This window comes from Ursus americanus, chromosome 32, assembly GCF_024610735.1.
Source record: "Ursus americanus isolate L20-20 chromosome 32, mUrsAme1.1.p, whole genome shotgun sequence".
Taxonomy (NCBI): Eukaryota; Metazoa; Chordata; class Mammalia; order Carnivora; family Ursidae; genus Ursus; species Ursus americanus.
The window spans coordinates 19,139,129-19,153,836 of record NC_142158.1 but is presented as its reverse complement, the minus strand read 5'-3'; the positions used below and the strand labels follow the sequence as shown (position 1 = coordinate 19,153,836).

Here is a 14,708-nt window from a genome sequence, read left to right as displayed (position 1 = left end):
TACAATGGATCGGTTGTACAATATAATACAATCAAATGTAGAAATTCAATAAAATTAAGCATCTACTTAGAGTAAAATGATTTAGCAGGTTTTTTGTGGAAGGTAACCTCTTTGGCTGATATCTACCAAAGCCTGCAGTATTTGACTTACAGTGCATTGATCCCGTGTTCAACCTTCTTGCTAAATCCTCTTTTTTTTTTTTTTTTAAGATTTTATTTGAGAGAGCAAGCATGGGGGGGGGGACAGAGGGAGAGGGAGAAGCAGACTCCCCACTGAGCAGGACCGAGCTCAATCCCAGGACCCTGGGATCATGACCTGAGCCTAAGGCAGACACTTAACTGACTGAGCCACCCAGGAGTCCCTAAATCCTCTTTTCCACTAATTTGTATTTGGGTATGGGAATTCTTTTGTGTAAGTGGTAGGTTTTGTTTCTTCCCTCCTAATGTGTACAACTTCCATTTCTTCATGTCTTTTCACACTGGGTAGAACCTCCAGCATCATGCTGAGTAAGAGTAGATGAAGACCTTCATTCACATTTTGACTTCTTCAGAGTTGAATGTGAAAGGGAAGTTATGGCTTTTGGGGAACAGTGGAAGACCTTTAAGACCTCAGGGTAGAGAAAGATTTCTTAAGGAAGGCATTAATAATTTTTATCGAGGCTTCTACTCATTAAACAACACCATGAAAAAGTTAAGCAGTTCATAAAACAGAGGACACAAGTGTTCAGAAAATATGAACAACATATACAAACCAATAAAAAGAGGGAGCAAAATACAGAAGTGAGCAAAAGATATGACCAGGTATTTTACAGATGAAAAAATAGGAGTGGCCGATAAACATGAAAATGTGTTTCAAGCTGATTAGTAATCAAAGAAATACAAGTTGAAACCACAAATTTATACTCGTTAGATTATTAGAAATTTAAGCTTCACGTTTCTGTGCCGATGGTCATTATTTTCAGAGGACAGTTTTGGTTTCTTCCCTGGGAAGAAACATGAGGAGGAGCAACCAGAACCAGGGAGTGTAAGTCCATTGCCACGATGGCGTTAGAAAACATGCTTTGGCGGTGCTGCCTAGGTGGTCAGTCGGTGAAGCGTCTGCCTTCGGCTCAGATCATGATCCCATGGTCCTGGAATCGAGCCCCGCAGCGGGTTCTCCGCTCAGCGAGGAGCCTACTTCTCCCTCTCCCTCCTACTCCCTCTACTCATGCTCTCTCTCTCTCTGTCAAATAAATAAAACCTTAAAAAAAAAAAAAAAGAAAGAAAACATGCATTGGCATTAAGCAGGAGTTGAAGTTGGAGGTACGTCTCCAATGCAGTTCTGCGCCTGGGGATATCTCCAGAGCATTGCATCTCACGCTTTCCCCTCATAATACTGGTGTGGCACGTATTTCCTCTGATAACGTTGCCATGGATTATTACATGGTAAACAGATGAGGCTACTTGAAGTCACAGGTAGAGAGGCCAGGGCGGCCTTATGACCCCAAGGCCTATTGAGCCACTCTGTGTGATGAGAGCCGTACCTCGGATGCATCTGTAACTCACTGGTGAGACTTGGACGTTTGCACCCGGAGATTTGTAGTGGAATGTTTGAGCAGGTTTTTTGAAACTAGACAGTCCCACAGTCCATCTACAGAATAAATCACAGTGTCAATCGTAAAATCAAATACCATACAGCAGTGAAAATTAGTGAACTGCTGCATCTGTGTGAATCAGCATGGGTGAGTCCCACAGTGCTCAGCAAAGACCGGATCCTGTCGAAGAGCTTTAACAAGTAATTTCCTTGATTATAAGAAGTATTTCATAATAAAACATACAGGAGAAAGAATTTCCTGTAAGATATGTTGGTGAATTTATGCTATTTGGGGACCTTAAATGTATTCATGCAGTTATTTTAAGACCCACATCTGATCAAAAGTGCTTCTGTTGCTTTCCAGAAATACAGTACTTAGCTTTAAAAATGAAAATTTTGGGAGTGCCTGGGTGGCACAGTTGGTTAAGTGTCCAACTCTTGGTTTCAGCTCAGGTTGTGATCTCAGGGTCCTGAGGTTGCTGCCTGTCAGATCAAGCCCACGCTCAGCATGGAATCTGCTTAAGACTCTCCCTCTGTCTTTCCTTTGGCCCCTATCCCCAGCATGCACGTGTGCATGTGCTGGCTTGTGTGCGCGCACGCGTACTCTCTCTCTCATGCTCACGGGAATAAGTCTTTTTTAAAAATTTTTTGTTTTTTTATTTAAATTCAATTAACATATAGTGTATTGTTTCATAGGTAGAGTTCAGTGATTCATCACTTGTGTATAACACCGAGTACTCATTACGTCATGTGCCCTCCTTAATGCCCATCACCCGGTTACCCCATGGCCCCACCCCCCTCCCCTCCAGCAACCTTCAGTTTGTTTCCCATGATTAATAGTCTCTTATGGTTTGTCTCCCTCTCTGATTTCATCTTGTTTTATTGTTTTCTCCCTTTCCTATGTCCTCTGTTTTGTTTCTTAAATTCCACACGAGTGAAATCATATCATAATTGTTTTTCTCTGATTGACTTATTTCACTAAGCATAATACCCTCTAGTTCCATCCACGTCATGGCAAACAGCAAGATATCATTTTTTTGGATGGATGAGTAATATTCCTGTGTGTGTATGTGTATGTATATACTGTATCTTATTCATTCATCTGTCGATGGACATCTGGGCTCTTTCCATACTTGGCTGTTGTGGACATTGCTGCTATAAACATTGGGGTGCAGGTGCCCCTTCAGATCACTACATCTGTACTTTTGGGGTAAATACCCAGTAGTGCAATTGCTGGGTTGTAGGGTAGCTCTATTTTCAACTTTTTGAGAAACCTCCATACTGTTTTCCAGAGTGGCTTTACCAGGTTGCATTCCCACCAACAGTGTGAGAGGGTTCCTCTTTCTCCACATCCTCTCCAACATTTGTTGTTTCTTGCCTTGTCAGTTTTTGCCATTCTAATTGGTGTGAGGTGGTATCTCACTGTGGTTTTGATTTGTATTTCCCTGATGGCGAGTGATGTGGAGCATTTTTTTCACGTGTCCATTGGCCATTTGTATGTCTTCTTTGGAGAAATGTCTGTTCATGTCTTCTGCCCATTTCTTGATTGGATTATTTGTTCTGTGGGTGGTTAGTTTGGTAAGTTCTTTATAGATTTTGGATATTAGTCCTTTATCTGATCATTTGCAAGTATCTTCTCCCATTCTGTCAGTTGTCTTTTGGTTTTGTCAACTGTTTCCTTTGCTGTGCAAAAGCTTTTTATCTTGATGAAGTCCCAGTAGTTCGTTTTTGCCTTTGTTTGCCTTGCGTTTGGAGACGTGTCTAGCAAGAAGTTACTGAGGCCAAAGTCACAGTGGTTGCTGCCTGTGTTCTCCTCTAGGATTTTGATGGATTCCCATCTCACATTTAGATCTTTCATTCATTTTGAGTCTATTTTTGTGTATGGTGTAAGAAGATGGTCCAGTTTCATTCTTCCGCATGTGGCTGTCCAATTTTCCCAACAGCATTTGTTGAAGAGACTGTCTTTTTTGCATTGGATATTCTTTCCTGTTTTGTCAAAGATTAGTTGACCATAGAGTTGAGGGTCCATTTCTGGGCTCTCTATTCTGTTCCATTGATCTATGTGTCTGTTTTTGTGCCAGTACCATACTATCTTGATGGTTACAGCTTTGTAATATAGCTTGAAGTCTGGCATTGTGATGCCACCAGCTTTGGTTTTCTTTTTCAACATTCCTTTGGCTATTCGGGTCTTTTCTGGTTCCATACAAATTTTAGGATTATTTGTTCTAGCTTTGTGAAAAATGTCGATGGTATTTTGATAGGGATTGCATTGAATGTGTAGATTGCTCTAGGTAGCATAGACATTTTAACAATATTTGTTCTTCCAATCCATGAACATGGAACGTTTTTCCATTTCTTTGTGTCTTCCTCAATTTCTTTCATGAATGTTCTGTAGTTTTCTGAGTACAGATCCTTTGCCTCTTTGGTTACTTTTATTCCTAGATATCTTATGGGTTTTGGTGCTATTGTAAATGGGATCGATTCCTTAATTTCTCTTTCTTCTGTCTCATTGTTAGTGTATAGAAATGCAGCTGATTTCTGTGCATTGATTTTATATCCTGCAACTTTGCTGAATTCCTGTATGAGTTCTGGCAATTTTGGGGTGGAGTCTTTTGTGTTCTCCACATGGAGTATCATGTCATCTGCAAAGAGTGAGAGTTTGACAACATCTTTGCCAATTTGGATGCCTTTTATTTCTTTTTGTTGTCTGATTGCTGAGGCTAGGCATTCTAGTACTATGTTGAACAGCAGTAGTGATAGCGGACATCCCTGTCATGTTCCTGACCTTAAGGGTAGAAGCTTTGTCTTTCCCCGTTGAAAGTGATATTCGCTGTGGGCTTTTCATATATGGCTGTTATGGTATTAAGGTATGTTCCCTCTATCCCTACGCTGTGGAAAGTTTTTTTTTTTTTTTTAAGATTTTATTTATTTATTTGACAGAGAGACAGCCAGCAAGAGAGGGAACACAAGCAGGGGGAGTGGGAGAGGAAGAAGCAGGCTCATAGCAGAGGAGCCTGATGTGGGGCTCAATCCCATAACGCGGGGATCACGCCCTGAGCCGAAGGCAGACGCTTAATGACTGCGCCACCCTACACTGTGGAAAGTTTTAATCAAGAAAGGGTGCTGTACTTTGTCACATGCTTTTTCTGCATCTGTTGAGAGGATCATATGGTTCTGTCCTTTCTTTTATTAATGTCGTGCATCACATTGATTGATTTACAGATGTTGAACCACCCTTGCAGCCCAGGAATAAATCCTGCGTGGTCGTGGTGAATAATCTTTTTAATGTACTGTTGGATCCTGTTGGGTAGCATGTTGGTGAGAATTTTGGCATCCATGTTCCTCAGGGATATTGGTCTGTAATTTTCCTTTTTGGTGGGATCTTTATCTGGTTTTGGGATTAAGGTAATCCTGGCCTCATAGAACAAGTTTGGAAGTTTTCTATTTTTTGAAACAGGTGTTAATTCTTCTTTAAACGTTTGGTAGAATTCCCCTGGGAAGCCATCTGGCCCTGGACTCTTGTTGGAGATTTTTGATTACTGCTTCAATTTCTTTGCTGGTTTTGGGTTTGTTCAGGTTTTCTATTTCTTCCTGCTTCAGTCTTGGTAGTTTATAGTTTCTAGAAATGCATCCATTTCTTCCAGATTTTTACAAATAAATCTTAAAAAAAAAGTGAAAATTTATTTTCTGATGTATTGTTGAGACATACGTAAATGTTTAAAATGCAAATCTTTAATATGCATAGTGTTAAACCTATGATGAATTGATTTTGTCAGACTGTTCTCATGTGTCTTTGGTGCCCTTTAACCAGACAACTTGCCGGGGCAAATATACTAAGAACCATTCATTTTTTTTTGACAAATTATTTTATACTCATCTACTTTAAAGCTAATTCTTACTATCTAGTCTTAAAATTCAGATGGTATCTTAGAAATGAACATTTGTGGTCAGTGTAACTTTAGGCTTTTTCTACATTGGTTTTTGTTTGTTTGTTTACAAGTTCTTTGACTTTTTTTTTCCTACCTAGCAATATATAAATGAATAGTTAATAGTGACTTTAGGGGCTAGACTCTGAGGGCAGTTTGTAAAAGTCAGACTTCCAGTGCGTTATTTGCTTCTAATTACCATTATTGTGAAACACTTGCTTGCCTTCGGATTGAACTCTTAAGATTCATGGTTGAGCAGTTTGAAGTGAAACTGGTCATACAAGACATGCTCCAGCGTGGTTCTCCTCTGGCTGTGGTAGAAAGTTCACTGAACCGGGTGTTAGAAATCCTAGTTTCTGCACTAGTCCGTTTGAACTTGGGCACCTAACTTAGTTTCTCTGTTGTTAGTTTCTCATCTTTAAAATGCATAACACCATTTACCCTGCTTATCATACGAAGTTGTTTGGAAATCACATGGAATTCTGTACCCCCAAACACTGAACTGTTGAGTTCGGTAGTCTCCTCCTTTTGTTTTCATGCTCCTGCTTCAGTGTTCACCAGAAGGAATTTTGGAATAAAGCACCGTGGGTTTGTCTTACTGCTTAAATTTGGTTTCCTGGTGTTTGATCTATATATTCAGAATTATGGAAAAATTGGCCTTCTTGTGATGGATCATTTCTTATCATTAAGTAAAGTTTAAGAATAGTTTTTTAGGCTATTTTCTTCTGCTAGCTTCTCATGTCTTCCTTTCATACAACCCTATAGCGCAGTCCCTACAATATTGATTGAGGGCCTGGACTTCAGTGTCAGATTCTGTGGGATTGATCTCAGTCCGTTGTGGCCTTTGGGAAAGAGGCATAACTTCATTACACCTGTGGGTCTTCACCTGTAAAATGGAGGTGATAAAAGTGCTTAGTTTATAAGGTTGCTGTGTGGTCTAAACAAGATAATGTACATAAATTGCTTAGCATAGGGCTTGGCACACAGAAAATGCTCAAAGTGTTTTTAGTATTATTGCATAATTATTGATAATGATTTCTGAGAATCCATTCAATCTCTCATTCTTTTAAATAAAAATGGCATTTTACTGTATTCTTACATCTTTTTCTATATATGTGCTGCTTCTATCCCGTATTGAGAATATAATTTTCAGTTTTGTGGAAGTTATGAACTAGATCATAGTTGTTTTAATGTTTATGTTGTACTTCAGTTTTCAGTGAGAGATGGTTAATATCAAAAATTGTTCTCGATTTTCCAAATTAACCAGGATAGTTAAGATTTAACTGACTTTACAAAAAAACACACCATGTACCAGGAAAAATATATTGTATTTATCCTCACATCAACGCTGTGATATAGGAATTATTTTTTTTCTTCTTTTGAGTTTAAAAACTGAAGCTAAGAGGAGTTGGGAGGCCTGCTGCGAGGGTATAAGCAAGTGGGCAGGATCTGTTTTGTTTCATTCACCATTATATCTCCATAGCCTGAACAGTGCCTGGCAGACAGGGAGTGGTCGGTCAGTAGAAGTTTGTACAAATGAATTTTATGAATGCAGATCCTTGTGTCAAGCCTTAGTTTCCTTACTATTGCACAGCTAGATATGTTAGCATTGCTCAGCATTTCTTAAACTACTCTTAGACATCTTTATAAACCTGGTTGGCGATAGGCATTTTTAAGTATACAGAATTAACGAGCAGTGCGGCTTGAGTAAAGCTCAGTGGAGGCTTGTCTGGGAGAGATGATGTGGTCTTCTCTCTAGTGTGGGCCGGAGGGTAGTGGGGAGGTGTGCGAGCCAGGAAACACAGTAAGGAAATCAGGAGGCTTTTAACCTCTCTGTCGGAGCATAGTTCTTTTGTTGCCATGTTGGGAATTTCTAGAATATTAAAATGTAGAAACCGAAGCAATCTCGCACCACATACAAATAATTTTGCATCTAATTTTGATACTTTTATTTCTCTAAAGTTTTTTGTTACCTTAGTGGGATTCAGTAAGAATTTGGTGTATTCAGGGGTGCCTGGGTGGCTCAGTCAGTTAAGCATCTGACTCTTGATTTCGGCTCAGGTCATGCTCTCAGGGTCCTGGAATCAAGCCCCGCTTGTCCCTCTGCCCCCCCCCCCCCCCGCTTGTGTGCGCACATGTGCACGTGCTCTCTCACTCTCTCAAATACATAAAATCTTAAAAAAAAAAGTCTTAAAAAAAAGAATTTGTTGTATTCATGTTCTAACTCCTGAAAAATCTTACTCTTGGGATGTGTAAATTGTCTTTTTTTTTTTTTTTAACTTAACTGTGAACTCTGATTTACAGATAGAATTCAAATGCATTTTCTTCTGTTATATAATGAGTTTTGCAATCTTTGCATTTATTGTACTCCTGTGGTTATCTTTCACAGTTCTTGCTTATCACTGGTGGAGTTTTCAAAAGATGACCTCTCCCTGCTCCTTCTCAATCTTATTCTAAGCCCTTTCCCTCCCACCGTGTTAAGACCAAAACAAAATTGTCTGGGAGAAACTGATGTCTGTCATTTTCTGTACAGTCTTCACTAAAAGAAGTTAGCAATCTTTCGGGCCAGTCTAGTATGTCACAGCCCTGCTATTAGGAGCCCTTTACATCTGAATTCCGTCTTTGTTAACATAAGTGCTTTTCTCCTTTTTTCTGGAATCGATCACTTGCCTCAATTCCTTCACATACAAGCTTACCTTACTTTATGCAGTGTGTTCCTGTTTAAATATAGATTGAACCATATATATTCTAAATGCATTCAGTAACTTTTCTGTTCAAAAAAGTCCTTTTGTAAAGCAAATAATTACCTGGTAATTGTGGTTTGGGTTGTTTTTGTTTTCTTTTCGGTTGTTAGTGTCGGGTTTTTGATTTATTTTTTCTAGATTTGGGTTTTCAAATACATGGTTTACTTAAAAACAGGGTATACTTAGAAGTGATTTCTAAGGTCATTTCTGAACTTTCTCTTCTCCGGGTTAAAATGCAGTGAGACAAGTGGTAATTTGAGGTTTTCTGCACTGAATGTTAAGTTGGTGCTTTTCTAAGAAAGAAAACAACTCGAGTTTTCTCTGGGGTGTCCTGTTGGGGATCCTCAGGAGAGGGTTTAAAAGAGAACATTGAGTAACCCCCATTCTGCTGTCATCTCCTTGTGCCTGAACTCCGCCTTTACTTTGCTCCTCCCTTGCAGCTGGTGGACAGCGAGGTGGTTATGCTGTCAGCGCACTGGGAGAGGAAGAGGACGAGCCTGGTCGCGTTACAGGAGCAGCTCCAGCAGCTTCCTGGCTTATTAGCAGATTTGGAATCCATGACAGCAAATCTGAGTGAGTTTGATGTTTGTTATCGGCGTGTCACTTTTAGGAATGAGAATAATTTGGACTGAACTGGATAGAAATTCAGAGCCCTCTAAGAATGCGTGAAATTCCTGGTTAAATGATTTTTTTGTAAAAGGGTGACTTATAGTTAATTTCATGTCTGACTAGCAGAGGATTGGGCAGGAAATAGTTTTAAAGTATAGAAATTATTTGTAAAATACACCACTAACCTTTACTGCCTCAGTTCAGCTCCGGAAACACAATTATAATTTGTTGGTTCTTAGGGTGACTCAGGGTTGTGTGTGTGACATTAGATCTCAGTTTAAAAGCATAAATATATAGGGGCGCCTGGGTGGCTCAGTTAGTTAAGTGTCCGACTGTTGATCTCAGCTCAGGTCTTGATCTAAGGGTCGTGAGTTTGAGTCCCACATTAGGCTCCATGCTCTGCATGGAGCCTACTTTAAAAAGTACAAATATATAAAATAAAAGGGGTTATAGTGACTTTGTCCTGGTTGTAGAATGTACTCTGGAAGTTATTGCTTTAAAAATTAGGTCTGCTTAGAGCTTTGTATCTTGAAATGTGTTTTTTTTCCCTCTTTGAACACTTGAGAGAGAAAACAAATCCAGGTAAATGAGGGTGCCTGTTTGGCTAAATTTATATCTATGGAAGTTCATATTCTTTTGTTTTCTTCATTGGAATGAATTATGCTGATATTCTTTGTTTCTTGGGTTTATAGTAAAAAATTCCCTTTTATGTTTGATGGTGCCACATGATAGGATAATACCGTGGCTCACTCTTTTCTGACCAAGCTTAAGATCTTAGTGAAGTGTAAGAGGTAGGAGTACCTACATGGGAAGTACCTAAACTTCCCCTGGCCAGTAACCTGATTCGGTCTTACAGGTACGAAGGTACGGATACCTATCATCTCTTTCTGTTTTTCAGTATTACCCTTCTTAAGCAAAGCAAAAATGATTGACAGAGCCAGTAATTAGTACGTAAAACAGTTTTTTGTGTGTGTATGGATAAAATGCACCTGGATGGTATTTGGAATGCTGTTGCTGATAACAGTAGCTAACATTCATAGCACCTGTCATAGGTCAGAGACCATGAGGTGCTTTGCAAACATTATCTTTAATCCTCACATGAACTCTTTAAAAGTAACTATTATTATCCCATTTTTCAGCTAAGGAAAGTAAGGCTCAGAGAGACTGTTAATAAGATGTGGATCCAGGATCCCAGTCCCAGGGATCATGTCCTCAGTGGGGGATGAGACAGGATGGCAGCTATCAATAGCCTCATGAACTGTATGTTCTTTTTTTTTTTTTAAGATTTATTTTATTATTTATTTGAGAGAGCATGAGCAGGAGGGGCAGAAGGAGAGGGAGAAAGAACGTCAAGCTGAGTGCGGAGCCCAGTGCGGGACCTGAGATCACCACCTGAGCCAAAATCAAGAGTGGGACACTTAACTGACTGCGCCACCCAGGGGCCTCTCGTGAACTGTATTCTGAAAGCCCTGGCTGTTACAAGTATCTCCTGGTGTCACTGTTCTGTTACTTCTGAAAGCGCGGCTGGAACAAGAGATTCTGGCTCTTAAGAGAAATGTAAAATAGCTGTGGTTGCCCTCTGCCTCACTTCCCCCTTGCGGGTATAGTAATGACCTTGTCAGGCCTTTGATAGCTAACTAGAGAAACAGCCCCCGAGACATTTGGGATTTTCTTTGTAGCCACTTTATTTTGGCTTCTCTTCCTGCATCTGTCTGAGTCATTTGCTTTAAATTGGTTGTGTATTTCTTTGCAGATAGGAAAGCCTCCCTTCTTTTTTTCCTAGTTGGGAGTAAACTGTGTTGATAGATGTTCTTTGTTGGATATCAGTTTACTGATTAAATGCATTTTTGCTGCAATTCTAATTATTCTCCTAGTTAATTCTGCTTGGGAAATGCAGTTTATATAAGTCTTTCTTAAAATAGAACATGCAGGCCTCCCTCAGATGTTGTGGGTTTGATTCCAGACCACTGCAGCAAAGCAGATATTGCAATCAAGTGAGTCAAATGAATTTTTTGGTTTCCCAGCGCATATAAAAATTAGTTTATACTATACTGTAGTCTGTTAAGTGTGTAATAGCATATGTCTAAAAAAATGTATGTACCTTAATTAGAAAACACTTCATTGCTGGGGTGCCTGGGTGGCGCAGTCAGTTGGGTGCCTGACTCTTGCTTTCAGCTCAGGTCATGATCTCAGGGTCCTGGGATCGAGCCCTGCATCAGGCTCTGTGGTCAGTATGGAGTCTTCTTGACATTTTCTCTCCCTCTCCCTCTGCCCTTCCCTTTAAAAAAAAAGATCTTAAAAATACTTCATTGCTAAACAGTGCTAACCGTCACCTGAACTTCCAGTGAGTTGTAATCTTTCTGCTGGTGGAAGGTCTTGCGTCCATGTTGCTGGCGGCTGACCGGTCAGGGTGCTGGTTGCTGAAGGTGGGGTGGCTGTGGCAAGTTCTTAGAATAAGACAGTAATGAAGTTTGCCTCATCGATTGACTCAGACTTTCATGAATGATTTCTCTGTAGCTTGTGATGCTGTTTGATAGCATTTTACCGACAGTCGAGCTTCTTTCAGAATTGGAGTCAATCCTCTCAAACCCTGCCGCTGCTCAATCCTAAGTTTATGTCATATTCTGAATCCTTCATTGTCATTCCAACAGTCTTCATGGCATCATCACCATCAGATGGGATGAGAAGCTCCCATCTCAGGAAACCACTTTCTTTGCTCATCCATAACAAGCCTTTTCTCGTGAGGTTTGATCATGAGAGGGCAGCAGCTCAGTCCCATCTCCAGGCTCCACTTCTGACTCTAGTTCTCTTGCTGTTTCCACTTCCTCCATTGATATCTTGAACCCCTCAGAGTCATCCCTGAGGGTGGGAATCAACTTCTTCCAAACTCCTGTTCGTGTTGATATTTTGACCTCTTCCCATGAATCATGAATGTTCTTAGTGGAATCTAGAATGATGAGTTCTTTCTGGAAGATTTCCAATTTGCTTTGTCCTGGAATTACTATTTATGGCAACTCTAGTCTTACAAAATGTATTTCTTAAATAATAAGACTTGAAGGTTGAAATGACTCCTTGATCCATGAGCCCCAGAATGGATGTTGTGTCAGCAGGCATGAGAACAACATATATCTCGTAGTCCTTCTCCACCAGCTCTTGGGTGACCAGGTGCATTGTGGATGAGCAGTCATATTTTGAAAGGAATCTTTTTTCCTGAGCAGTAGGTCTCAACAGTGGGCTTAAAAGAGTCAACCATGTGGTAAACAGATGTGCTGTCATCAGCTTTGTTGTTCCATTTACAGAGCACAGGCAGGGTAGATCTAGCATCGTTCTTAAGGGCCTGAGGATTTTCGGAATGGTGAATGAGCACTGGCTTCAACTTCAAGTCAGCAGCTGCGTTAGCCCCTAACAAGAGAGTCAGCCTGTCCTTTGAAAGTCAGGCATTGACGTCTCCTCTCCAGCTACGGAAGTCCTCGTTGGCGTCTTCTTCCAGTAGAAGGCTGCGTCATCTACGTTGAAAATCTGTTGTTTTGTGCAGCTACCTTCACTAACTCTCTCAGCTCGATCTTCTGGAGAACTTGCTGCAGCTTCTCCATCAGCACTTGCTGCCTCACCTTGCACTTGGTGTTCTAGAGATGCTTTCTTTCCTTAAACCTCATGAACCAACCTCTGCCAGCTTCAGACTTTCCTTCTGCAGCCTCCTCACCTCTCTCAGCCTTCACAGAACTGAAGAGAATCAGGGCTTGGCTCTGGATTAGACTTTGGCTTAAGGGATGCTGTGACTGGTTTGATCTTCTGTCTGGACCACTCAAACTTTCTCCATGTTGGCAATATGACTGTTTTGCTTTCTTGTCATTCTTGGGTTCATTAGAGTAGTACTTTTTTTTTTTTTTTTTAAAGATTTTATTTATTTGACAGAGATAGAGACAGCCAGCGAGAGAAAGAACACAAGCAGGGGGAGCGGGAGAGGAAGAAGCAGGCTCATAGCAGAAGAGCCCGATGTGGGGCTCAATCCCATAACGCCGGGATCACGCCCTGAGCCAAAGGCAGGCGCTTAACCGCTGTGCCACCCAGGCGCCCCAGTACTTTTTATTTCCTTTAAGAACTTTCTCTTTGCATTCACAGCTTGGCTAACTGCTTGGTGCAAAAGGTCTGGCTTTCAACCTATCTCAGCTCTCAACATGCCTTCCTCCCTGAGCTTAATCATTCCTAGCTTTTGATTTAAAATGAGAGACGTGTGACTCTGCCTTTCACCTAAACACTTAAAGGCCAATGTACAGTTATTAACTGGCCTCATTTCAGTATTGTTGTGTCTCAGGGACTAGGGAGGCTCCAGGAGAGGGAGAGAGATGGGGGAACAGCCCGTTGGTAGGGCGTCAGAACATACACACAATATTTATCAGTTAAGTTAGCTGTCTTTTACGGGTGTGGTTCATGGCATCCCAGAACAATGACAGTAGTAACATCAAAGATTACTGATCACACATCACCACAGTAATAATAAAGTTTGAAATATCGTGAGAATTACCAAAATGTGACATAGAGACATGCAGTGAACAAATGCTGTTGGAAAATCGGCACCAATAAACTTGCTCAGTGCAGGGTGGCCACAACCTTTGAATCTGTAAAAAAAACACAGTATCTGCGAAGCACAATTAAACGAGGTATGCTCGTATGGAGCTCTTTTTGAAGAGCTAATTCTGTTGCCTTAAAAGATACCTCTAAAATCTAGGTGGTTCTCATATGTATTGCCAGTCTGAGTTACCATTAGCATTTGAAACGCATGCTACCTTTGGTTTCATTGTATTGCTGTTATTTGTCTGATATTTATACTTAGTAATGAATGACTCACTGTAGGACAGATAGTCAGAACTGGAAGTCTGAAGACCTCATATCTGGTGACTTAGAGTAAGCCCCATAGAGAGGTGTTTTGAGTTGAGATTTTAGGTAAGCAACTTAAACATCTTGGACCGGTGCTGATATTCTTTACAATAGGAAAATACTATAAAGCCAGATTTGGTGGGGTAGGTCATATAAACATACATCTGTATCATTGGTATAGTTTATGAATTCATTTTAAGGAGTTTATGTCTCATTCCTAGGTAGTGGAACCAGTGTTTTAAATATTTGCTCATATACTACCAGATTCTTTTATTTTTTGGCAGCCTAGGAATATCTCTTATCTCCTGAATACTTTGATGTAATATTATAAGGCTTAAATAGTCAAGCAATAATTTAAAAAATTTTAAAAACTAGAAGTAGTACTGATGTGTATGAAGTCACAGGATTCCCCTAACTTCTTTGAACTTTGTGCTCTTTCCCTGTCAGATCTAATACCATATCCAGTCAGTCCCGCCATCTCCCGGGCTACGCGTCCTTTTTAGTCTTGCTCTGCCCTTTAGACTGTCTGCCCTTATTACACAGTCAAGGACTTACATGATGTGAGCAGTCTGAACCTTTGATGATGCTTTTAGCTGCCTTATCCTATGGCTTAATAAATATGACTCCTGATTACATAATCCCCCAGGAATTGTGAAGTAATACTGGATAATCCCTTCATTTTTTTTTCCTTCAAACTGAGTGTGATCCATTCATCTTACATAAGCCTGTGTAATAGATAATTACTGGTAGTTTGACATTTAAAAAAAATGATGAAGATACTATGGAAACTAGAGAATAAGGGCTGTGGATTCCTCTCACACCTGAGTTTGGATCCCAGTTCCACAACTTCCTGTGAGACTCCATGCAGGCTTCTTGACTGCTCCAAGCTTGTGTCTTTGCACAAAGAGGATGAGAGTTCCTGCCTCAGAGGGTAGTTGGAGGGTTGAATGAGATGGCAGATGTGCATAGAGCACTCAGC

At 40.4% G+C, this 14,708-nt stretch overlaps 1 protein-coding gene across 4 annotated transcripts in view; it reads left to right on the top strand.

Annotated features, from left to right (window-relative positions):
• Positions 1-14,708, top strand: part of DTNBP1 (dystrobrevin binding protein 1) — a 130,258-nt gene that overhangs the window by 24,600 nt on the left and 90,950 nt on the right. For all 4 annotated transcript variants that reach the window (XM_087858061.1, XM_087858062.1, XM_045811690.2 and 1 more), the window contains exon 5: positions 8,683-8,815. In XM_087858061.1, the coding sequence (XP_087714187.1) occupies positions 8,683-8,815 (133 nt within the window). The remainder of the gene's footprint in view (positions 1-8,682; positions 8,816-14,708) is intronic.